General features: G+C 39.6%; 1 protein-coding gene across 6 annotated transcripts in view; it reads right to left on the reverse strand.

Annotated features, from left to right (window-relative positions):
- The window catches only part of HYDIN (HYDIN axonemal central pair apparatus protein), a 381505-nt gene that overhangs the window by 189629 nt on the left and 165337 nt on the right, over window positions 1-26539 (reverse strand). For all 6 annotated transcript variants that reach the window (XM_082712191.1, XM_082712193.1, XM_082712188.1 and 3 more), the window contains 5 exons: window positions 19069-19187; window positions 14315-14538; window positions 10322-10389; window positions 4574-4806; window positions 1613-1713 (listed from right to left, as the gene is read on the reverse strand). In XM_082712191.1, coding sequence (XP_082568317.1) covers window positions 1613-1713; window positions 4574-4806; window positions 10322-10389; window positions 14315-14538; window positions 19069-19187 — 745 coding nt within the window. The remainder of the gene's footprint in view (window positions 1-1612; window positions 1714-4573; window positions 4807-10321; window positions 10390-14314; window positions 14539-19068; window positions 19188-26539) is intronic.

A 26539-nucleotide genomic window follows, 5' to 3' on the forward strand; every position in this document is an offset into this window, starting at 1 on the left:
CTGGCATCTGAATCAGAGCCACTATCAAATGCTGACCTTAACAAGTACAAGCTTGAGCAAGTAGCTTTCCCTCCCAGAGTCCCACTTTGCTCAGAGGTGTAATGAAGGTAATTCTAGGGACTGACATTAGCATAATGAACTCTTCTCAGAGTGTTGAGGGAAATATAGGAGGTATTGCGAATGAATAATATAGCACAGTGCCCAGAGCACTGAACGAGAGCTCACTCAGTGAGAGATGATTAACCTGTGGTAGAGGGCACAGCAAGCTGTCACTGCCTGCTCTCTGCGAGTTCTAAAAGCAATTCTTTTGTTGAGGGTCTTCAAGCAGTTCCTACAGATTACACCAAAAATAATGACATGAGAGTCTTGTTAACCTCAAGTTTGAGGTTTCGAATGGGATGGGTGTTCATTTTTAGCTAGAATGGAGTTGCCGGTTGACCTGATGACTTTCATAAAGCTAATCCTTTACTACCTGAAATAGGTAGGACTTGCAGTATTTGACTTGGGTCACAGAGTATATGGCAGGAAACTCATAGCTGCTTAAGATCCCCTGCCCCACCCCCCTTTTAAAATTCAGGATCTGCTATTGATATCAGCTGGGAAGGGGGGGCTGAGAGGAAGGAAGTATCAGAATAAACCTACACAGAAAAGAAATGAAATGCAAGACTAGGCAAAAATGTAAACCTGGGTATAGAAAGAACCAGATGAAAGTTTTTGCTATTTTTAAACAAACAAAATCATTAGGTAGGTCTTTGGAAAGAAGACTTAGTAGACCATAGCAAGGCCTTGACCTTCAAGTCCTTTACAGTACATCTTCTGCAACTCGTGAGGCCTAAACCCTAGGGATGGATGAGTTATCAAGTTTTTGCTAAGTAATTTCATGTAGATGATGGCATTTTCATACATTCCCCCTAAAGGCTCAGACCTGGACACCTGTTTGCTTTGGCAAAAGTGTGGGCCATGATTTTATTTATTTACTTAGGAGGACCTTCATCGTTGGTGTCATGCTCCAACCTTTGGAAAAGACAGTAACTTGGTCAAGGAGACACAAGTGATAAATGGCAGAGCTAGGATCTTCACCTGGCCCCAGAGCCCATTGCTGCCTGTATTAAAACACAGAGAAGGTGGGGATGGTTCTGAGGAGGTGATGTGGTTAGAGGGCCTCCTTCGGGTGGCATTGAACTCGTGATAACGGTGTCCTGAAGCAGGACTGTCTCGCTAAATGGATCTTGCACAGCAGGACTGGCAGCACTGTTCTTTCTGGGCATAACCCTGGAGTACTATATTTAAAGATAAAAATGAAAACCAGCAACTGTTTGCCTCTTTCTGGTAAAACCTTTTTAGTTATATACTGGGAAAGTCAGACCATTAGAAAGCACTATTATTCTTAACACCCGCAACACACATGCACATCCCTTCTCTTATCTCCACCAAAGGTGCAGTTGGCTGTTTCAAAGCTTTGTCATTTGAATATCAGATTCAGCCTCCTTCCCCAGGAAAGCAGAACCAAGGCAGTGTGAACCAATTGCAGGCACATTGCCTCTGGGAGAAGCAGCCCATCACTGGCGGCTCAGGGGGGCTGGGGAAGAGAGAAAGCAGGTGAGGGGGATACCTTGCAGTAATTAGGAGCGCCAGCACTTCTTCCCCGATGCCCTCCACATCCACCACCAGGGCCAGCTCGTATTTCTTCACAGTGTTGGAGCATAAGGTCACCTGGAAAGGAAAAGGTGAGAAGCGGCTCTTCTGCAAGGCCAGCCCTCCCCCTACGCAGGGGGGAAAGGAACAGAGGAGGACCACACGGGGAGTACGGCTTCTAAGTACTTTGTTATGGGATGTATGGCACTTTACATTTTTAGCGGAACAAGTTACATTTCGGGTTCAGGGCCTGCTGAGTTTTTTCAAAGGCCAGGTTAGAAACCAAATGGCTTTTGGCACAATAGGTTTGCTCATTTCTGAGAAGACTGTATCAAAGAAGTCATACACTTGCATCAGGGGAAACATTACCTGAAGGATGAGCCATATCAAACAAACTTTAATCACTCAATTTAAATTGTTCTCTATGCCTCTGGGCTCTGTCAATTATGAAAATTCAATACACCAATAAAACAGTATAGCTAAGTCTCTCTTAGAGAAAAATAAATGAACATGACCATGTCAGTTCCAGAAAATGGCATAAGGAATCAACTAGATAATTTTTTGTAATATATTTTTTTAAAGCTATACTTTAAAAAAAAAAGATTTAATTTACTTATTTGACAGAGAGAGAGAGAGTAGGCAGAGAGGCAGGCAGAGAGAGGGGGGAAGTAGGCTCCCTGCTGAGCAGAGAGCCCCATGTGGGGCTCGATCCCAGGGCCCTAAGATCATGACCTGAGCCAAAGGAAGAGGCTTTAACCCACTGAGCCACCCAGGCACCCCTAGATAATTTTCTTTTTAAGAAAAATCAAAATCTTGGGATGCCAGGGTGGCTCAGTTGGTTAAGCGTCTGCCTTCAGCTCAGATCCTGATCCCAGGGTCCTGAGATCAAGTCCTGCATTGGGCTCCTTGCTCATGGGGAGTCTGCTTCTCCTTTTGCCCACCACTCCCTCTGCTTGTGCTTGCTCTCTCTCTCTCTGACAAATAAATAAAATCTAAAAAAAAAAAAAGAAAAGAAAAATCAAAATCTCGTCTCTCTCCTTTACCCTCCGTATTCATCATTAGAGCAAAAAACAGGAAGCTCCAAATAAAGGGCTAGTCAAGGACAATATGTGCCCAGTATATATATTTTACCCTATGTTTTTATTTATTATTATGAAATTTTACATTCAGTCTGTTGAAGTCTTGTCACAATATTTAATTGCTTAAGATGATTTGTAGTGGAAGAGATACTTCTAAGTGGGGAGAATAGCTTCTGGCAGACGTGAAAGCTTTTCTACCTATAAATTATGTATGAAGGACTAATTAGAACTTTTTTCTTAGTTGCAAAGGGAATCGCTGGATGCAAATTCGAGTCTACACAGACATGGCTGAAGTATAGTTCAGGGGCAAAAGCTGAAGCTTGGAGAAAGTTTTTCCAAATATAAAAGGGAAAAGATGGAGCCATGGATTTGGAAAGGAAACTTGTCAGATTCAGGGAGAAGTAGCTGCCCCCACGTGCAGAAGGGCCTGGAGTGAGGCGGCCTTGTTTCTATCCAAGCTACGGTTAGAAGGCAGAAAAATAAGAAGTTCTGGCAGAAGGCTGCTAGATGGATGCTATGGCTCCTAAAATCTTCCAGTGCCATGTGTGAAAGGCACAAAGAAAAGGCAGGTAATGTGCAGGTGATTTGCAACAGCATTTCATCCTGAGAAAGTCACAGCTAGGAACTGCAATCATCTGAATGGTTGTGTCCTCCCTACCCCGTCCCCCACCCCCAAACAAAATTCATTATATTGAAATCCCAACCTGTAGTGTGATGGTAATTAGAAGGTGGGGACACTGAGAGTGATTAGGTCTTGAGGGTAGAGCTCTCATAGGAAAGCTCCCCCAGAGCACCCCAGCTCCTCCCACCAAGCGAGGACACAGGAAGTCAGCAGTCTGCAACCCGGAAGGGGCCCTTCACCAGAACCCTCCCATTCTGTCTCCCCGATCTCGGACATCCAGTCTCCAAACTGTGAGAAATAAATTTCTGTTGTTTATCAGCCTCTCAGACTTGAGTGTTGGTAAAATTAGCAGCCCAAGCCGACTAAGTACCACACCCCCGGAGAAGTTGTAACGATATATAATATAAATTTCATTAGGTCCATGGAGAAGCCCTTCGAAGAGCCAAAAAGTCCCAGAAAAGATTGAGGATGAATGGATCCATGGTGAGATATTATAAAACATTTTTTTAAATGTGAGGGGATAAGGCCATAGCTGAATTAAATATTCAAAGAGAAAATTACCAACCTTAGCTATGGAAATCTTACTTTTTCTTTCTCAAAAAAGATAAAATAATCTCAAGTTAGTAGCCTTCAATAATGCTAGACCCAACTATTTGGAGAAGCAAAAGTCAGTGAGGGAGGAGAGTAAAACCTTTCTCAGTCAGCTGTGAAATAATTCTGCTGGTGGCCATTACCAGAGAGCATCACACCGTGGGTCTAAATATAAACCACTGTGAGGAATATCACATCGACACTCACCATGAAGCCCAGATTTGTATTAAAAATCTGAATAAACTGGGTTATCATCTGGGGCACAAATCTGGACCTATAGTGGTATAAACGATTAGATTCCAAAGGAAAGTAGGACTTAATTATCAATGAATTCTTAAATCTTTTACTATTTGTACCCATGAGTGGTTGTACTACAGATCGCTAGAATCCATTGTTCTGGTGAGGGCAGTGTATCTAGATTGATGGAAATCCACTAGGGCAGTGTCAGTTCTTTTCGCCCAATATATTTGTATCTGGTTTCTTTGGCCCCAGTAGTTTATTGCCTTAAGGGCCCACCTTTCCACATGAATTAGGGTCACTGCCTCCCACTGATGGTGGGCATGTAAAGCACACCTAGCTGTGGCCCTAAGAAATATTTGAGAGTTTGGCTCCTTGCCCATATGTGCTGGAAGGTTGTGCACTTTACCCTGATAGCGGCAAATCCTTGGGGGCGAATGGTGCCACTGCTGGGAGTGATGGTGAATTCTTTTGGTTGCATTATGCGTATTTCGTCCTTGTTCCAAGACGGCATTTTGTAGTCTGAATACTGGCAACTTGAAATGCTTTTATGGCCATCACCATCCCCAGGGATACGCAGTTTGAAGGTCATGGGGACCAAGGAGGTATTATTGAGGGAACATATCAAGGTATGAGGGAAGCCTGGAAAACAAAATGTGAGGTAAGAAGTAAGAGCCCCACTATAGCCTCCCTTGAACTTCAACCTTGGCTAGCACTGTCAAAACTCTCAAATGTCTATGCAGCTCATTGCAACTTGCTTAACTCCACCTCCCACTGACAGTCTTCAGTCTTCAGTCTTTCAGACATGAAACTATGCCTTGATGTCCATCCAGGTCCCTCTCAGAAGCAGCCTCTTATTACCTGTGTGGTGACTTGCCCTCCAAAAGTATATTTTGCATTTAATTTTTGCATAGAATATAGATTTTTTTAAAGAAACTGAATCATATTTGCTCTTTTTATTTGCCCGTGTGTTAAAGGAGAAGCCTGTGTGGTTTTCCCCGCTGTGTCCCCGCTGTGTGACCTAGAGCCTGCCAAGACATTATATAACTCATCCTGGACCTGTCAGAGGCTCACGCACTCAGGGTCGATGACAAAAAATCGAATAATAGCCTCTCCTGAGAGAGACTTTACAAACCGCGTTGGAGCCAGCCAGAGACTGCCATCTCGGCTTTTACCTCCCTTAGACAAAGCTACTTTGTCATGTTAAGTCGAGCCGTCCTACATTTAGTTCTGGGAGACTCCTGGCCCTTTTCTAAGAGATATGGATCCTCCTTGTCTGGCAAGCTATAAACTGAGCTCTAATTTTGGACTCCTGAGGTGGCCACTGTATCTGCCACCACTTTCAGAATGAAACGAGAACAAATACGCATATTTCTACTAGATGCCAACACTATTCTTTCCACCTTGAACCCTACTGCAGTAAAACACAGCTGGTCTCGGGACTAGTTCCTACGTCACTGCAGGGGGTATTGTGACCACATCTGCTTCTCCAGGTCCCCATGACTGAGCCTTTCTCGACACATCAGGGCTGCTGGATGAAACACGTTTCTATCTCCTTTGTGATACCATCTGACAATCTACTTGGAAGAGATCTGTTATGGAAAAAGAATTGCCTGATTAAGTGGACTTGAAGGGTTCTCTTGGCAATTCCAGGGGAACTGCTCCAAAGTCAGTTTCACAGTCAGGTATTGCTGCATTCAACTCCTGAGCTCTCCCAGCAAGGATTCTTACAATTATAGATGCCTCACCCTTAGTCCACCTGACCATTTAAGGGAGAAGCACTCTTACAATGTCAGGTGTGCTCTGGAAATAGTTTGTGTAAGGTTTTAGATGGGTCCTTCCAAACAACCGGCTCAGACTATTTCCCTGAAACTAAAAGTTTTTTCCGAGAATAAAGCCAGTTATAACCTTCTAGCTAGAACAATTCCTTGCATAACTATCTGTAGACCCCACACTGCTTGTTAAGGAGACGAAAGAAGGGATGTTATTTTATTAAAGACTGCAGGCTCATTATGAATACAAGTGCTACCCCCTGGGCTTCTGCTTGCACCAACTCTTAATACTATAGGGTGTAGGGCTTTCCTCATGCTTTCTATGATTTTTTTCTGCTAACCTTTGTAAGACTTTCTATAATCATTGCAATTAAGAGTCTAAGAGACAATTACAATTAATTTACAGCCTACTTTATACCCTCCTAAAGTCAACTTAAATATATATTTTTTAAGATTTTATTTGTTTGACAGAGAGAGATAGAGAGATCACAAGTAGGCAGAGAGGCAGGCAGAGAGAGGGGGGAAGCAGGGTCCCTGCTGAGCAGAGAGCCTGATGCGGGCTCGATCCCAGGACCCTGAGATCATGACCTGAGCCGAAGGCAGAGGCTTAACCCACTGGGCCACCCGGGCACCCCTAAATATTTCTTTTTGAGTGAAATATGACCAGTTCATACCTGGACCATGGAAGATAACTACCATGTTGCTTTTTAAAAATCCCTATATTTATCCCAGCAAATTTGTCCTCAGACGTTAATTTCTCAGACCAAATTATCCAATGGTCAGATCCACTGAGTACCTGAACCCTTCTAAACTCCTTATTCTCATTTAACATGTTCTTGTAGCTCCTGAAAAATAGTGAGTGTACAGATACAGACCCGGCCCCTTTGGGCCTATCATCTGGCATCAGCTGTTACTCTTTGATGAATCTGAGGATTTATCAAAGCTTCAATGTTCCTTCAGGGACAATCACCACCCAAATTCTATAATCTGATTCTCTCATGCTACTGTAGCTTCAGTCAATGTAATTATTAGATATGTCCTCTAACACCCAATCCTACCATTAAAATATTTATAGCCATACTTTAAACATTTCAGATGCCAACCAACAGAACTAAGACCTCTCGTTTACTTCAATATATTAATAATGGTCTAACACGATCAATCTCAACAGGCCCTGATACCAAATCTAGAATCTTTGTCTCTAAGCAAATAAAGGCCCTGTCTCTAACACTAACCTATAACAGACACCTCTTCAAGCATGGGCCTGAGTGCCAATATAGGGACAATATTACCAACTCTAGTTAGCTCAATGTACTAGCCAACACTCCAAGCCTCTGCAAACCTTGTTTACTCCATCCAATATGCCAGTCATCTTGGAAGAAAACTCTTCCAGTCCCTGGCTCATTCCTGTAACAGTTAATTTCTCTTGCATCTGGAACTCTATGCACCTTTATTATTCTTTCATCCCTGAGCCAATAACATGTTTATCTTTGCCCCATCAAAGCACTAATTGCACACGTGAGATAGTAATCAGGATGGATGAAACATCATGGATGATGTTTCTTTGTGATGGGAGGCCAATCTTTCTAGAGAAATAAATAATGATACTTTCAGTAGGAGTCATGAGAGAGCTCTAGTTCCAACTTCAGGACTTAAAAATATTATCATAAAATAATTTTGAAATTTGTATCATAAAATTATCTCTGACTTTGGCTTTTAGGCTGCAGAATCCAAAAGCACAGCCATGTAGCTTGAATTAACTGGCCTAATTGGCTTTGAAAATGTAATAGCCCTAGATGTCCTGTTGGCAAGCAAAAACATATGTTTTTGATAACATTTTCTGCCACACTGCAGAGAAGATTAAGGAATCTATATCCAGATTAAAAGAAATGAGACTTGAATTTTGAAGGTGGACTTAGGAAGGATAAGTTTTCCTATCTCAGCCCTGAGGAATCTTGGGTCATGGGTCTGCAGTGTCTTCCCACCTCTTGCCTAGCTGCCTTATCACCAAATGGCCCAATAAGATGTCGTACAACAAAAGAAAAATAAGCTGTTCATAATTTTCACCTAAGCTAGTTACCAAAACTTCTAGCTGGACCAACCATGAGAAATAGCTATTGATTATTATCTCTATAGCTCAAGGAAACAATGAATTAATTGCCCAATAATGGCCTTTCTTGTATACTTAGGGATAACAACAGATCAAATGGAAGACATTAATGGGGGAATAAAAACCTACCTAGCTTTAGAGCATGCATACATGGTTTTATCCACTCTGTCAGCCAGAGCTTGCCAATATCAAATACAGCATTTTGAATAAATCAGTGGCATCTTAGGCACACACATACACTTCCTGTTTGCCATATTTTGTTGACATGTACTATTAGGGGCTTAGGTGCTTTTTAAATTTTAGACTCAATTATTCTTGGGGCTCAAAAATTGGCTTATCATTGGTATAGTATTGACATTAACCTTTCAGCGGTGAACAGTAAGACAGCTTCTAGACAATGAATCAGAATGAGATTCCTTGGAATGACTGAAGTGCTTATTTAGATTCTGCTTTCTGCCTCCAAGGCAATATGTAAGTGGGCACATTTTCCAAATATTCCGTGTTAGAGTTCATATTTAAATGCCTGTGGAAGGACATGACGCTGTCATGCATCAGTTACCCACACCTCTCTATGGACTCAGGTGAGCTGTTTGGAGGATAACTGCATAGATCTTTGGGTAAGTAATTCACCTCTTATTGTGGATCAGCCACAATTACCCTTGAGAGAGTATGTCTGTCATAGTTGGCCATCAGACAATTTTCAAGTTGTAGGTCACTTTTACTTCCCTTCAAAAACTCTATGACTTAAAATGCATAATAAATTTGTAAAAGTTTCTCCAGCCATTTTCATATTCTATAGTAATTAAGAGACATTAAACTCCATTTATACAGATTTTCTTACATGTTAGGAAATGTTAAGTGTTAAAGCAACTGATAAAGGAATTATGAATCAGCTTTTTGTAAAGAAAAGATACATTGTGAAGAAAAATTTTCCCCCAAGTAGATGGGCCTACTTGAGACAAAAGAAATGAAAGTCAAAATGGAGGAAACAAAAGAAAAATGGAAAGGACTGTGGAGTATGGATTCAGACTAGGGTTTCTCAGCCTTTTCTAAATTATTATCACCTCCTCAAAGAACCACTGTGATGAATTAATTTTTCATGAAATCAATTCATTGAACATAATTTAAGTTAGATTAATTTCTCCCTAATGAGAATATTAAATACTAAGGAATAAGATTCTGTTGGATAGGACTGAACTTTGGAGGACCATAAACATTGATTAGATCTATGCTTTTTTAAAAAAAAAAAAACCCCAAACAAACAATGTTTACCCCTTTGGGGCAACAGCACCCCATTCACTGTGCATGATTTAGATCTCATTTGAAGTACTCATTCTGCCACTGCTGTGTGACCATGGTAAGTTATTTAACTGTTCAAATGCTCAGTTCTTCCAGCTCCAAAATGGGGATCCTAAATAACATCTCCTCAAAGGACTGCCAAAAGGTTTAAATGTAGTACTATATGTAATTCACTTAGCAGTGATTAGAATATAAGATGGAGCCAATAAATGGAAACTTTCACTGCTAATGCTGTGATTTTTTATTGGAAATGCTGAGACAGGAAGAAATGACTCAGGGAAGTAACTGAGCAAGAAGACAACACAAAAATACAGACGTCTTCCATTTGGAGTGATAGAATACCTGAGTCAAACCACCACTGAATTCACTTGAAACTTGAGAGCATCTCTGTGCACAGGTTGCTGTGTAGCCAGACTGGCAAATCAGAATCTGAACATAAATAGAGTGTTCAGGGGACGCCTGGGTGGTGCAGTTAGTTGAGCATCTGCCTCTTGCTTTTGGCCCAGGTCATGATCTCAGGGTCATGAGATCGAGCTGGGCACTGGGCTCCCTGATCAGTGTGCAGTCTGCTTGAGAACCTTTCCATCTCCCTCTACTCCTCCCATTTGTGCTCTCTCGCTCTCTCTCTAGAATTAAAAAAAAAAAAAAATTCTGATGGTAGATAGGTAGATAGAGTGTTCAGAACATTCAGATAGGAGTGTGAAGTCTAAGGCTTTCCATTTTTCCACTGCTGGAAGAGCCTGGGCGACCACAGCCTGAAAGCTCTTAATGCCTGGAACATGGTTATAGCTTCTACATATAAATGGAAATGACATCAAAATGCACTGCTGCAGAGAAAGGAGAGAACATTCCTAGACCCTTTAGCTGCTACTTATTAAAAAAATGGTAGGAGAGGTTCTTTGTAAACCTTCCTCCTTCCATGTAGAAGGAAAACTAATTCCACTCAATTTTTAACTTCAAATGGAAAAACACTCACCAAAGGAAACATCACCAAAGTGCAGAGCAGGAACGTTAAAATGGAAGGTAGGTCCAATGACGCAGCCTCTGGAAGTAGAAATACAAATTAGGAGAGTGGATAGGGAGTCCAGTTAATTCAGAGTAGCAGTCATGAAGATGGTTAAGATGGTTAAGTCCAAAAACTGTAAAATGGCATTAAATCAAGTACAGAATCTAGCACTTAAAGAAACTTTGAGATGATGGTCTATCACAGTGGTTCTTAGAGTTCTTTTTCAAGACTTGAACCACTGGGTTTTAGCAAATGTTGCTGTGGTTAACTTATCACCAAATTCCTACCAATGAATGAGGCAGAGCAGACACCGCACCAAACCAAAGGCACAGAATATTAATGTGGATAAGATACATATCATAGCTCTATCATGCTCTATCCCTCAACCCCTGCCCTAAGCAACCACAAATCTATTCTCATTTCTTTCTTTGGTTCTGTTAGTTTATCCTTCACATATCTGGGGGCTCTGCTGTTCGGTGCATATATGTTTATATTTGTTATATTTCCTTAATGGCTTAACTCTTTTGTTACTGTAAAATGTTCTTTGTCTCATGTAACAATTTTTTATTTTAAAGTCTATTTTGTCTGATATAAGTACAGCTTCCTTTTGGTTACTGTTTGCCTAGTATATCTTTTCCCATCCCTTTTAGTTTCAACTTATTCATATTTTTGGATCTAAATATAGTTTAATTGTGTTTTGTGGGTTTTTAAAAAACCCATTCTGCTGATCTCTGCCTTTAATTGAAGTGTTAAATATTTAATATAATTATTAATATACATTTAATATAATTTATTTAATATATAATTACATTTAATATAATTATTGATAAAGTAAGATTCATGTATTATACTTTACTCCTTGTTTTTTATATGTCTTAATGCCATCTCATTCCTCTTTTTCTCCATTATTGCCTTTCTTTATGTTAAATGGTTATTTTCTTAGTTTAGCCTTTCAATTCCCTTGTCATTTCACTATGTTTTTTAGTCAGTCTGGGAATTTTGAGAGAATGGGAAATCACATCCTGAATTTGGAAAATTTATTCAGAGCCAAAGGTTAAGACAGTAGGATTCATGCAAGAGGAATGTCTAACAAACTCAAATTCGCCAGTCACTGTACCTAATATACAACCTTGCATGTAGGAGGTACTCAAGAAAAGTTGGAGTGAAGGGATGCCTGGGTGGCTCAGTTGGTTAAGTGACTGCCTTCAGCTCAGGTCTGATCCTGGAGTCCTGGGATCAAGCCCCACATCAGGCTCCCAGCTCAGTGGGCAGTCTGCTTCTCTCTCTGACCCTACACTGTCTCATGCTGTCTCTCATTCTCTCTCTTTCAAATAAGTAAGTAAAATCTCTAGAAAAAAAAAGTTTAAGTGAATATCCAAAATATACATGTATTCCTAATGGAGTTGCAATGTGTATGTATGTGGGTCAATAAATGCAGTATTAATTATTAGGCTGCACTTAATTAGAGAGCAGACACTTGAAACTGGGATGGGTTTTCTTATTCAACCTGAAGGACAACTGGTCTGTCTTGGCAAGTATTTTCCTTTTTCCTACATGAAAAGTAAACTAATGGTTATTTTATACTATATTATTATATATATTATTCTTACCCTCAAATAGGGTGATTGTTTTTTTTATCTTAAATATTTGTAAGAGCAGAGTTTTAAGGTTTTGTCTTCCCCATTTTGGATGGAGGCCCATCAATGATGCTGGATGTTGTGGAGGATACTCAAGAGGCTGAGTGATACCTCTTGAAGTCAGGAAGTTGGAGGACCTTATTCAGTTGGGACTTTGAAGAGCTGATCTCCTGGAGCTTACTGAGGACTCTCGAGGATCAGACAATCTCTGAAAGGGAGACAGAGGTTGCATTTGCAGGTTTACTCTCCCTGCTTCTCCAGATAACCACCTCCATTGCTTGTCATGAAATGTGAATTGTTATTGAGGTGGGAGGTGACCAAGAGCTCACATAATGTGAAAAATACTCCTGCCCTCCTCATGTTCTTTTTATCACTGAAGGATGTTCACCGTGGGCCAGGATGAACATGGTGCATCTTCTTGAAGAGTAAATGTTATTCAAATACTTAGAAAGCAACACTGATTTTTTTCCCAATCATCACAAACAGATGTATTATGGAAGAAAATATAAATGCCTTCTGAATGGTTCAGATAAGTCTTGAGACTTTAAAAAAAAAATAGTTTATGATTGCGCCAGGCTCTCTCAACCTGAGTAGCTTAAACAACAAAAATTTATTTCCTCATAGTTCTATGGGCTGGAAGTCCAAAATCAATGTGGCAGCAGGGTTAGCTTCTTCTGAGGGATCCCTCCTCAGCTTGCAGATGGCCATCTTCTCTTTATGTCTTTATAGGGTGTTTTCCTATCTGTGTGCCTATTCTTAAAAGGACAGCAGTCACATTGTATTAAAGCCCACCCACATGACTCCATGTTTCCTTAATTCTTTAAAAGCCCTATCTCTAAGTACAGTCCCATTCTTAAGTATTGGGCATCAGAATTTCAATATAGGAATTTGGGAAGACACAATTCACTCCATAACAGGGACACTTAGGTGGAAGAATTGAAAGAAGTGGCAATAACCTTTAAGCTTCTCTCGAGATTTTGACTTTCCAGTAGATATTCTGAGACCAACAAATTTTCCTAGGATTCTTCTGATCGTCTAAGTTATCCTCAGACCCTGAGGGAGACCTACAAGTAACCATAATAAGAGATAATGCCATCCTAATTAACACCTGTTGCTATGAAAATCCAAATAGGATCTGCAATGTATTCTGAAGACATGATCTTTCTAAGCACTGGGAACCAAAGTTGTAGACCTGCCCAATGGGTTGGTCATAGAGTACTTTTTTTTAAACCCCAAGGGCAAACTCTGCTATTAATGATTTTCAATTATCACAAATAGCTGGAGAAGCCATCAAAGGACTTCTAGCACAAGAGCTGCAAGTCTAGCCTTGGATGACTGATGCTCTAAGTAGACTCTTTTACAATATCTGGAGGTATTATAGGTATGATATGAAATTTATAGATAGATATATAGATATATAGATATATAGATAGATATGAAATTTAAATTTTTTCCTTAAAATAAAAATGGAAGATGAAAGTTTAGAGAAATGGGGTTAATAGCTAAAGCCTGGTCCAGAAGATAATTTTATCTAGATGTGATTATAATGATTTTTTCCCCCTGAATATCCTACAACAGAGAATAACTGGAAACTAGCTTAAAGTTTTAAGTCCTTATTTTATAAAGCTGTAGTTTGTAGAAAAACTAAATCCTCAAAAGCTTCTTTATCCACATTACAATAATAAGCTACAAATGCTCAATATGTAAATGCCAGTGGAAATTTAAAACATTCCATTATTTTGATGTGTTCCTACCAACAAAGACAATTATGGACATCCAAGACATGAAGTGGTATTGAAGTTTAAGAAAGCAGTAGATAAAAGCTTAGAATAGGTTAGAGACAATGGCAACCTCTGAACCTTCTCAAATTCTTGATTAAGAACACAGGTAGACAAATCCCAATTGCCTATTACTATCTTATTTATATGATTTGAGAAATTATAGCACATGAAATACTTCTGGGGAGCCTCAGCGATTGGGTACAAGGAACAAGAGTACAGAAATTATTTTTGCCAAATTTATTTTGTACATATAAGAGGGTCTATGTAAATTAAGAACACATAGATCTAGGTATTTTGTTCTTTTCATAGTAAATTTGTAGTGGCCGTATACCACACTAGCAACAATTTTCACATTTTTCTAATTCAGAAAGGTTTTCTTATATTAGGGGAAAATTATTTATTTTAATATATAAAAATCACTGTAAAAATCACTTTCATAAAAAATGGAGTGCATGTAAATTTTTATCAAAAATAAACAGGTGAATGTGGAAAAAAAATCCACATTAATTATAGATAATTAATATTAGTTATAGATAATATCTTACCTAATGGTCAATTTCACAGGCTCAGGGGAACCATTGACATTGATCAGGAACACTTCTTCAAAGTGCCCCAAAATGGCAGAACTGAAAGAGATCTGGACCGCCTGGACTCCATTTGGTTCGATGATGCCTTCCCTGGGGCTGAAAACAAAGCAGGTCCCCAAAGCTGAAGTTGGAGGGATCACGTTGAAGAGGGCGTCAATGCTGCCTTTGTTGGATAGTATTGCCTATATCAATAAAAAGTCAAGAAGGCAAAGACAGAGCATGGACATCTGATTTATTTTCATATTAACATGTAGCTGTTTAATACCAACACAGAGAGAGCTGCAGGAATTAAAGCCAGAGAAGAACTCCAGGGGAGAAATGAACAGTCTTCTGCCTTGAAGGTCTGAAGATAAGAAACCCAATGAAGAAGTAATTTTGTGTTTTTATTATCCTCTTTGTAACAGAGTTGTCGCATGTACTATAGTCATGTTATAAATACTGATTGTAATTACATCTACTGAAAAGGATCCCTAAAATGCCTTTTTCTGATTCTCTGTAGGGTAACTGAGGAAAGGTGGGTAAGAACTACCTACCCCCGTGTTCTTAGTGTAGCCTGGAAAATGTGAACGAGACATCGCTGTGGATTCCAGAGGACAAGGATTCTCTTTGTTGTGCTATTAGATTTCATTCAACTGGGATACTGTCACTTCAAACTCTATTGCATGGATACAACTCTATTGTTCTGTGACACTTGTGTAAGCAACTGTTTTACTACAGAAAAGTTTCATTTCTATATACCACAAGCCCGTATTTGCTAGGTGTGTGTATGTAAAAAGCTCATGCCTGGCATTCAGAGTTGTCCACACCTGGCTCAGTCCATCGCCCCTGCTCCTATCTTCCAAGGGACCTGTCTGATGAGCCTGTGCTGTAACCACAAAGCTCTGTTCCTGGGCTTCTAAGACAGTCCCTATCTCTTGCCAGTGCTCACACCTGAACAGGTGAACAGCATGTTCTTCTGCTTACATATTGCCTTCGACCTATACTCAAAGCACCAAGGAGAAAAAGCACAGGAGATCAGGAAGAAAGGTACAGAAAGGTATGCAGGGCAATGTTAGGAACCTAGAAGAAGCGAAGGGAGGAGAATTTCCAGAAGGGGTTGAATGCGGGCAGAGCTGAAGGGGAACAAACTCAGAGAATGTCACAGATTTTTGATTTTTAATTAAAAGCCATCCCTGCCCTTGAAGAAGAAAGGAACTCCAGTGGAGTGTAACTGCAGAACCCAGACTCCAAATATTCAGGGAGTGAGTGGGTACGGAGGAAATAGTGGTTGATTATTTGAGATTCCTGTTTGGAGCGAGAGTGGGGGTGGCAAAGTTGCGGCGAGTATGGCGGAGGAGACCCAGGATATTTATACTAAACGGGATAATGCATGCTCAGTCCCTGGTCCCCATGTTTGTTGAAGAAAGAGAAGGGGGCTAGGTAGCCCAGGGAGTGGGGTCTGGGTCGATGTGGGGTGTCCCCCAGCTCAGGTTGCCTGCTGAGAAGCAAAGAAGGAGGAATCAAGAGCTTGTGTAGAACAGAGTCAGGGGCCTTCACAGAGGAAAACCACCACTTCTTCCCAGAGGAGAAGGATGATGTGCCAAAAGAGATCTATAACTAATTGCTGCTTGATATTTTATTCATCTTTTTACATTCATTTTCCATCTCCCTCACTCAGTTTTAAGTTCCCTGGTCATAGAATTCATGCTTCACCCTTCATTCCTTTTAAGCAAACCATGTAGAAAGTGATTATGGCCAGGGACTCAGGAGCCAAATTGCCTGGGCTCAAATCCCAGCTCTCCCATTGGCTTCCTAGCTGCGTGACCTTGGGAAACCTGCTTTGTTTCTCTGTGCCCCAGTGTTTCCATCTGCAAAGTGTAAGTACCACCAACTTCTCAGATTGCTGTGAAGATGAAACTAATTTATGTAATTCTTAGATGAGGATGCCTCCCCAAGAGTGCTCATCAACACCAGTGATTGCTATCTCTATTCTCAGCACCACACAGAACAGGTTTGAAATTTGCCTGTGCTTAAGAAGAGACTGCAACATGTTAGTGGGAACTTCAAGGCAACTCAAAGAGATTAGTGGTAGTTCAAAGGGAATTCCATTCAAAGGGAATTGTTTTTCCCTCTACGGGGATGCACAGATTGCATTTTTATTTTTTTGGTTTATCTGGATTTTGTTTAAGGCACCAGGTCTGCCAACTTTGAGAACATGCATGTCATTCCTCTCCCCCTGGGAAGGGAGCATCTTCATGTGTATGAAGAATCCAGCAAGTCATTTGGGATGAAATTCTGAGACCTTTTGATTACCGTACCTTTGCAGTGCAACAACTTGGGGAGGAGAAAATTTTATAGTAGAGTTTCACCTTGTTTTTTTTCTAATTACACTGGGGAAGAGTGTACACTCTTGGAGCTGTGGTTTACTTTTTACGTGTTTGCTAAGCTCAGCAATGACTAAGGGCAATAGGTAGTTATTCAAATTTGTCTCAAGTAGGTAACATAATAAATGGAAAGAGAGATGCAATGAAGCATCAGCACTAAATACGCAGAGAGTGCAAAATACTCCTGTTGGAAGCACCTTACCATGTCCTTCTCTGCCAACGTGCAGCCCTCCAAACTGTCCGATCTGATGCAGCACCTCATCTAACACTTATTTAGTTGTCTGTGATTTACTTTACTGGTCAAATCTAGGAGGGTGAGAAGTGGTGGCCTCAAATGCCCTTCGGTTAAATTTGAAAGAAATTATTATTATGCTCAGGGAAAACTTATCCATTTTGCATCAGAACTAAAGGTCCTTTTCTGATGTGGCATCCACAAGACACAGTCTGTGAGATGTAAGGGAAATTCACATTGGATAAATTACGGACGGAATGTGAATTTCGTAAGAAGCGATGCACATGTTTTTCCTCCCAAAGTGACCCTTTTTTCAAAATGCAAAAGACAATGCAACAGAGCAGCTGTGCCATTTTTCAGGGCCTGATAGTCATGAGACCGTGTTCTTCATTGAAATCGTGCTCCATGGGTCTTCCATCTCATTACGACATTCACATCTCTATTTACCTTCCACGCTGCCCCATCTAAGCCACAGCTACTTTAGTGGATGTGGGGATAAAGGACACAGTAGGAAGCTCCCAGCAGCAGCCCTCTTGTTGTCTTCCCCTGCCAAGGTTAGGCCGGGCTAAGTTGAGCTGGGCAGAGCTGAGCTGGCTGCAGGCTGGATTTGCTTATGGTGAGACCGCCCGGACTGAAAGGGGATCAAAAAACCGTCTCTTCCCAGGATACAGGGCCTTAGTAACCCCGTGCTCACTCACATTTACTAGCTCAATGACTTTGCCGAGTTACCTAACAGACATGGGAGGGTCAGGGTTGCCCTTCACTGAACCCACTTCCTCTCTCTCCTGCGCTCCCAATGAGAAACTGCATTTCCCAGATACTTGGGCAGCGATGCACAGCTGATGGGACGCTCACAGACCGGCGTGGGCCACCGACAGGGCCAACTGCTATGAAAGATCTTCCCGATAGCTCTCTCCGTGCTCTTTCCCCTCCCACCGGCGTGACACATGTGAGTCTGCAATCTTGCAGGCCACAGGGGGCGGGGGGAGGTGGTGCCAGAGCTCCGGGCAGGAAGGAGCCTGGGGCCAGATGCCCCGCAGGCAGAGGGCTGTCAGCTGACAGGTGACCTCGCCCGAGACTTTACGTAAGCAGGGAAATAGGCTTGTCACGTCGCAGAGAGTATGGGTCTTTGTATTTGTTACAGAATCTAGCATTACCTTAACTGGCAAAACTTCTCTAAGTGCCAGGGAACTGTCATTGCCCCTACCCCCTAGGGTTTAGTGAGGGCCAAGCCAACTACTGAATGTAAAAGTACTGGTATTGCGCTCAGCCTACATGAAGGGTGATGCTGCTGATGGTATGAACCACTCGCTGCCTCTTCTTGTTCAGTGTAGAGCAGGGACAATAAAACCTACCTTCACACTTTTGTAAGGACTGGAAGCTAAACACATGGAGACAGACGTGCACACACGAGAAAGCATGGACCCTGACACCTATTTCCCTCTCATTAAGTAACTGCTTTCATTACTACCTTTAGAGAAATACAAATATTTAAAGTTTAGGAATCAAAGGTTACAATTTGATTAAAAAAAAAAAAAGTACCCAAGATACAAAGTTAGTGGTGAAGTGACAGTGAAGTAACTTTGATTCTGAAGAACCCGTGAGTACATCTTGTAAAAGGATCATTTTCTATCTGATTGGAAAGACAAAGCAGGGAAATTTCTAAAAGAAAGTTCCAGAAAGTACAAGGACTGGTTTTAAATCATGGATTGGAGACTAGTCCATTCAGAGAAAACACTGAAGTGTGAACACAGCTATCCTCATTAGGACCTTCTGGAAAATGTGAACATTTCTCTCTCCTCTGGTCTGTAGGATTTATGTTGTCAGAGAACATAAAAGGATGGGAAAAGATTATGATTTTCCCCTTTGCAATCCACAAGATGATGTGGATAAAACCAATTAAAGTATGACTTCATTGCCTTGAGGAAATTTAGAGGGGAGACCTTAAACATGGCCAGGGAGACAAGGAAGAGCCAGATCATTCCAGAGTCCAAGAATGAGTAATGGCAAATGGGTGTGATGGTGCACATTTTCTGTCAAAGCACACATACACAAAATAAAGTAAACCTAAAAAGCTAAGTACTGTTTCACTCTTAGTGAACAATTCTAGTGCTTACCTCATAACAATGCACAGATCCAATAAAAACTTTTCCAATGTCCAGCATTTCGAAGTTGAAGTGAATCTTTGGTCCCATTCCTTCCCCTCTGATTCGGAGGGGCAGACGGATCTCTCGGCCTATAAAAACAATTCAGACTTTATTACCCTGAAGGATGCTTCATTACCCCCAACACAACATGTTGCCAATGTAAGCGATCAACAGTACTGCACTGGACCCAGGGAACTCCAATTTAACCAATGCCAAGGATTTAGCTTATCTTTCAGTAACAAGAATACTGGTATTTTTTTTATTTTTAGGGAGCAGCTTATATTCTAATTTAGGCTCATATTTTAGCAGGAAAAAAAAATTTTAAATTTAACCCAGTATTAATGGTAATCTTAAGTTTCTTATTTTTTTTTAAAAAAAAGTAGTTTTTCTATAAGTTGAATTTCCTATCTTACTCTACACACCAAAGTTGTGTTTCATAGAAATTTTCCTGTAACCATTATGTCCCCCTCAATGCTACCTAGTATTTTTCTTAACAAATCAAGAATCTATAGTTCACATACACATGCATATATGTATATACCTAACCATCCATACAGCATTTAAGTCTCTATTGTCTGGAGCAAAGAAGCAAATAAATCCATTATATTTTTCAAAAAAAAAAAAGTAATTTCTCTAAATTAGAGAAGGGTGACCTCTGACTGATGCTTCTTAAAAAATAAGAATCACCTTAGGGCTCCAAAGGACATTGTTCTCACTGATTTCCCTAGATTTAGGAAGACCAGAGTATTAAGGGATCTGGGTCTAGGAGTCTTACCTGACCCTTATTTTGCAGACTTTCTTTCAGTAGAGGTAATACGATCCACTGAACAATATCTGTAATTGCACATGCACAGTGGACCCAGGGCACACAGAAAGCACAACCTTTAAAGTATTGATTGGTTTTGTTTCCTTTTTAAAAATGGGCATTTATTCATTTGATAATACATGGTCTTTATAATAACATTATAAAGAAAGTGGAAAATTCTCACATAGTTCCACTACCCAAAGATCACTATTAGTATTTTCAGCAGTTTTATTATGATGTTCTCAGGTGTGGTTTGCATGTATCCTTCTTGGGCTTTGTAGCGCTTCTTGAATCTATAGATGAATGCCATTCATCAGTTTTTGGAAAATGTTCAATCATTACATCTTCAAATATTGCCTAAGCTCCATTTTCCCACTTCTTTTCATCCAGATAGATAAAATTTTGCTACATCCTCTTCAGCTCTGATGCTCTTTTCTATATTTTGTCTCTGTATGCTTCAGTATGGGTATTTTCTTTAGAATTATTTAATTTCCAGTTTATAAAATTTATCTCTGGCTGTACCTAATGGTCTATTCAATTCTATTAAGTTCTTAATTTGTCATTATAACTTTTCAGTTCCAGACTTCCCATTAGATTTTTTAGAGTTTCCAGGCCTCTTCTCAATCATTTTTAAAAAAGAACACTGAAAATCTTTTTGACATACACACACAAAATATGCCAAATAGTTCTACTTTCTGGCTCTCTATGGCATTTCTATTGTTTATCTTGGTGTTCTATCAGACTGTGTTGTCTCCTGATATGCGTGGTTATTTTTGACTGAGTGCTGGTCAGCGTATATAATGATGGAGTGGTCATTTGAAGCCCTGAAAAGATATTATCTTCCTCTAGCTTCTGGCTGGTATCTAGGGAGCATTAGAATTTTCTAATCTTACCACTCTCAGCTAAGATTCTGGCAGAGAATTAATCCCTGTACCAAGTCATTTGAGTAACTAGCTTTTCGATTTTTCCAAGAAGGGTATATAGCTAGTACTATCTGGCCTAGATATAAAGGAGATGTTAATTCCTCATATACAACTGATGCCTTAGAACATTAGAGATTATCTCCTGGAATCCCAGTGAAGAAGAACTGTTGTAATCAAATTGATAACTGAAGAAGAAACCGAAGCTGAGCTTCAGGCATTGTGAGGATCGGTACATTTCCAGTCCTCACTTCCCTGGGTCCCATCCTGCAGTTTAGGAGGTTACTAGAGCCCTTTCTCCTTGGGCATCCCATGAAATCCTACGTTTCTTCCCTAACTCTACTGAACTTCATCTTCGCTGTGATATCTACCAAAAAGGTGGGATTGCTGAGGATAAAGTGACCCCCACAGTCTGATTGTCTTGGTTTCCTTCTTCTCTTGGGTCTTAGCCCTGTAATTCTCACTGTAGTGGTAGTTCTCTTTTTGCCTTCAAAAAAAGGCTTTGAAAATATTTTGCCTTGTTCTTCTACTTGTTTTTAGAGGGAGATGGGGGAGGGAAGAGAGAAACCAAATTGTCTAGCCCACCATTAATGGAAATAGAATTGCCAGAACAAAGAGATGCACATTTAACATTTTGATAGTTATGGCCATATTGCCCTCCAGAATGGGTGTAGGAATTTGTACACCAACACCAACAGTATTTAAAGATTTCTATCTCTCCATACCCTCCCTGACAGTGGGTATATTGCCATTTTTGAAAGTCTTTGATAATTTGATAGATTATCCTTAAATTTACACCATTTAAAGCTCTTTAAGCAAAAATAATATATTTGCTCTGTGTGTAACATTTTGACACTAAAAAGACTCTGATGATCGGTTGGATGTAATGTTTAGTATGACAGCAAGTGTGCTTTCAACAACCAAATCATATTTCTAACTTACAATATCATCAATATAATGCCTTGTATCACTTCATGTTCCAGTCTTTTGTTGCTACTTAACTAATGCTCTCTATGCCTGTCTTTTTAGTCAGGAGTTAACTGTCTCTGTGTCCCCTCTAGTGCATGACAACACAGTGATCATTAGGCAACTGTTTCTTTGATTATAAGAAACAAGAGCAATCTTAGCAATACTTGGGACAGCTGATTCATTCAAAGAGTTCCCCCAATCCATCTGATCCCTGGAAAACAGATCCTTCTCTGAAGATGAGGTGTTTGTGCTGACAATCCTCTAAAATATAAGTAAAATTTTCAGAGGCCCTCATCAACTTCATCTATTATTTTAGAGTTCTAATCTACTGGCAATGATTTGTAATCCTTGGTCAAGAGAAAAGTATTTTGACAGGGATCCAACTTTCAGAATGGCAAAGAAAGAGAATTGCAAATATATTGTGGAATAAACAGCCAGACTATTTATAACTGTCAGGCTTAAAGCTTTCCCCATCTGTTACCCTGACTGCTTTCCTTAATAATAATAACAACAAAAAAAAAGGAGTTGTGTTATAATAAAGCAGTGAGCCAATGTTTCTTTGGGAATTATTAATTACTTCAAAGGATATTGTCTTATTTGTAGCTAGCCAGAACAGAACGGAAGTACAAGTGATAACCAGCCTTGCTTTTGCAATAGTTAGTCTAAATTTTAAGGTTGTATTACAAATGCTACTTTCCTGCAAGATTTATGAAGCAGGGATTTGTCTTGTCTTAGCAAAAGACAGTAAGAGGGACAAAACTGAAGGAACTAGTAAGCTCTAATGACAAAGTCTTTGTTAGAAGAGCCAAATATTATTATGTTTTTTAAAATAGGTAAGTTTCCCATCTCTGGTTACAGTGTCTTGGTTTCACACAAGCAGCAGAGAGATGTACTGCAGAACCTCCTTCAACAGCCCTGAAGTCCCTGAATGCAAGAGATCACACTGCATTAAATTCCAGGAAATGTAACTAGTTCTCAGAAATTTGCTGGCTATCTTAGATGTCCAATATTATACTTGAGCTCCATTCCTATGCAGTAAGACAAGAAAGAAGGAGGAGCGTATAACTAGGGAGAGCAAGCTACCATTATTCACATATTTGGGGACTGTCTACCTGGAAAATCCTAAAGAATCTATAAACAACTTTTAAAAATTAATAAGATAGAGTTACAGTGATGGTAACCAAGTCAATATTCAAAAGTCAACTGCATTTCTACATACAGCAACAATCAAAATTAATTTTCAAGACACAATTTATAATAGCAATAAAAATATAAAGTACCTCAAATAAATCTAACAATACATACTTAAAATCTTCAAGGGAAAAATCATAAAACTTTATTGTAATATATTAATAAAGATCTAAATAATGGAGAGCTAGGATATGTTCTTGAAAAGGAAGACTCAGTGTCATAAAATTGTCAATTTTCCTCCAACAGATCTATATCTGTAATTTCAATGCTCTGTTAAAACAAAATGCTGGCAGGCAGAATTTGGTGGAATTTAACAGGATGATCATAAAATTTAAATGTAAAATCAAAGGGACAATAACAAGCAAGACATTCTTTAAAAGGAAAAAACAAGAACGACTTGCCCCTTGATATATTAAGATCTATTATAAAGCTATTGTAATTAAGATAATGTGGTATTGGGGTAAAAGGTGCAAAATGACAGTGAAAACAACTCAGAACTCAGAATAAATGTACACATCTATGTGAATTTACTTTATGACAGAGCAGGGGCTGAATGTCAACACAGGAAGATGGACTAGATTATATAGGGCCAAAACAACTGGGCATCCACACGGCAGCTTTGGTAGACTGAATAATGGCCTCCAAAGATGGTCAGTGTCCTAATTACAGTAAATATTACCTTATATGGCAAAAGAGTGAATATTACCTTATATGGCAAAATATGTGATTAAGTTAAGAATTCTGAAATGGGGAGATTATCCAAGATTACCTTCACTACTGCAGCTTAAAAATGGTCTTGAAATCGGGTAGTAGTAGCCTTCCAGTTTTGTTCTTGTCCAAAATTGTTTTCGCTATTCTAGACTCTTTGCATTTCTATATGAATTTGAGAATCAGCCTCTCAATATCTACACACACACACACACACACACACACACACCAGCTAGAATTTCTGTTTGGATGGCACTGAATCTATAGATAAACATGAGGAAGAAATAACATCTTAATATTGAATTTACTCACTTTTTAACAAGGTATAGTTCTCCATTTATTTAATTTCTCTCAGCAATGTTTTGTGATTTTCTGTATAGAGATCTTACACATCTCTTGTCAAATTTATCTTTAAGTATTTAGGATTTTTTAATGCTATTGTAATGATATTGCTTTTTTAAATGTCAATTTCCCATTATTCAATGTACAGAAACACAATTGATTTTCTCTACATAGATCCTGTATCCTGTAACCTTGCCACACACTTTTTGGCCTTCATTTAAGACAGATATTCTCTAACACAATTTCCACAGATTTTGATCCAATAAAACATAGATGAAACCCAAGGATCTCCATTGTTAATGATCAGCCAGAGTAAGTCTATGCAGGTTCTCTGGGGATGTTTCCTCAAGAAACATGAACATTGTTAACCATGTTAACTTCTGAAACATAGCACAGTAAGCAGATTCAGTCCAATCCTCTATTTCAAATTTTTAAAAAAGCTTTATTAAAAATATGACAAATATGTATTTTTAATACTTATCCGAGCTCAAAAGGAAGAAAGGAAAATACCAGGTGACAGAAATGAGAAAAGAATTTGGAGATTTGTAAAGTTCATAAAGGTCTTATGGTCTAGTGGCTTCAGTTTTAACACCCTCACAAAAACAGGACATTTGGCCTGCAGGAATAAGGACCTGAACTTAGATCCTTGCAAAAATATAGGACCTTGGAAAGGATACTTTTTCTGGAAAGGAAACAAGAAGAAAAATTCTATCTATTGGTCTAGGGAAGCAGTTATGAAAATTGTCATTTAGGTAGATCTCTCAATAGTGGACAGAGGTTCCTATGAGAAATGAAAGTCTCAAGTACAGATATGGAATCCAAATTTACCCTAGATGATAGGTAAAAGAGCCAGAAGCTGAGAAAATAATAGACGGAGGATCTTGAAAAATGCTGTGAAAGAATACTTCCATGAACCAATAGCCACGTTGTCTTCATCTGTTTGGACTTCTCTAACAAAAATACCAGAGACTGGGTGGCTTAAACAACAAATATTTATTTTTCACAGTTCTGGAAGCTGGAAATTCCAAGACCAAGGTGGCAGTAGATTCAGTGTCTGGGGAGAGCCATCTTTTCACACTGTCCTCACATGGAGGAAAGAGTGCTGAGGGGTCTCCTTTATAAGGACACCAATCCCAATCATGAGGTCTCTGCCCTCACCACCTAATCACCCTAAAGGTCCCACCTCCAAAAAAACATCATACAGAGGATGAAGTTTCAACCTACGGATTTTGGGAGAACACAAATATTCAGTTCACAACATGTGCTCAAGATGGGCTTACAATGCAAACATTTCAAGCCATCTGACGAAACAATCCAGTAAGAGGAAAGCATTTACTATAAACATGCAAATCAACACCCCAAGAGTTGGAGATAATGGAAAACTCATAAAGAAACTGTAACACTGCATTCTTAAAATCTTTCAAGAGGCAAATAAAGAAAAAGAAACCATCATGAAGGAGAAAAAAATGAAAGTATTAAAATGATACATTACTTCTAAAACTGAAAAACCAAGTTGATGGAATTAAAAACTGAACAGATGAATACCAAAGAGTAGAAAATGCTCAAGAATTAGTCCACTGAGAGGAAGCTCTTAGAAAAATACTCAGGATATATCAAAGAGAAACAAAGAAATAAAAAATGTAACGAAGATGTTAGAAGACATAGTGATTCCATGGGAAAGACATAATATCTGAAAGATTTTCCAGAAAAAGAAACCTGAGATTATGAGAGAAAAAAATATTGAAGCGATAATTGCTGAGAAATTCCAGGAGTGATCAAAGATGCTTGGACTGAGGAAGCAGACCAAGAACCTAAGTAGGATAAACAAAAGCAAATCCATCGCAATGAAACTGCAGAATACCAAAGGATGAAGTAATTCTGGGTGTCACTCTGACACAGGAGACGGGTCACTTAAGGAAACAACAATTAGACTGCAGCAGATTTCCTACATCAACAATCTAGTCTGTTGTCCATGCTACAAGCAAGCAGCCTCATGGAGAGGCCGTGGACAGGAGATCCAGGGAAGCAGAACCTGGTGAGGTCCCTGCCAACATCCACAATTAACTGCTAGACAAGTAGGTGGGTGAGCTGTAAAATGATACCAGCCTTCACCTTCTGGCCTGTCCAGCTGTCCCCAGGTAGAGCAAGGAGGAGCCGTCCTTGCGGAATCCCGACCAAACTACACATCTATGAGCAAAAGAAATGGCTGCTGGTTGTGTTAAGCCACTAAATTTAGGGTGGTTTGTTACTCAGCAAAAGATGAACAAAGTAGCTTAAATAAATCAGGGTTCTTATTTTGCTCACACACCAAGGACATTGGGAAATGAGGCTTGGGGGGAGGGGAGGGCTTAGCGGATTAGGGCATGCTGCTGTTGCTGCTGCTGCTGATGATGGATAAGGATGAAAGAATGACTATTGATTCAATAGCTTCTTTCTTTTCATGTTCCAGAACCATCCAATTGTACTTATTATAGATTTTAAATAAGTTTTAACATATGGTGGGGCC

The sequence above is a fragment of the Mustela nivalis genome (assembly GCF_964662115.1).
Source record: "Mustela nivalis genome assembly, chromosome: 18".
Classification (NCBI taxonomy): Eukaryota; Metazoa; Chordata; class Mammalia; order Carnivora; family Mustelidae; genus Mustela; species Mustela nivalis.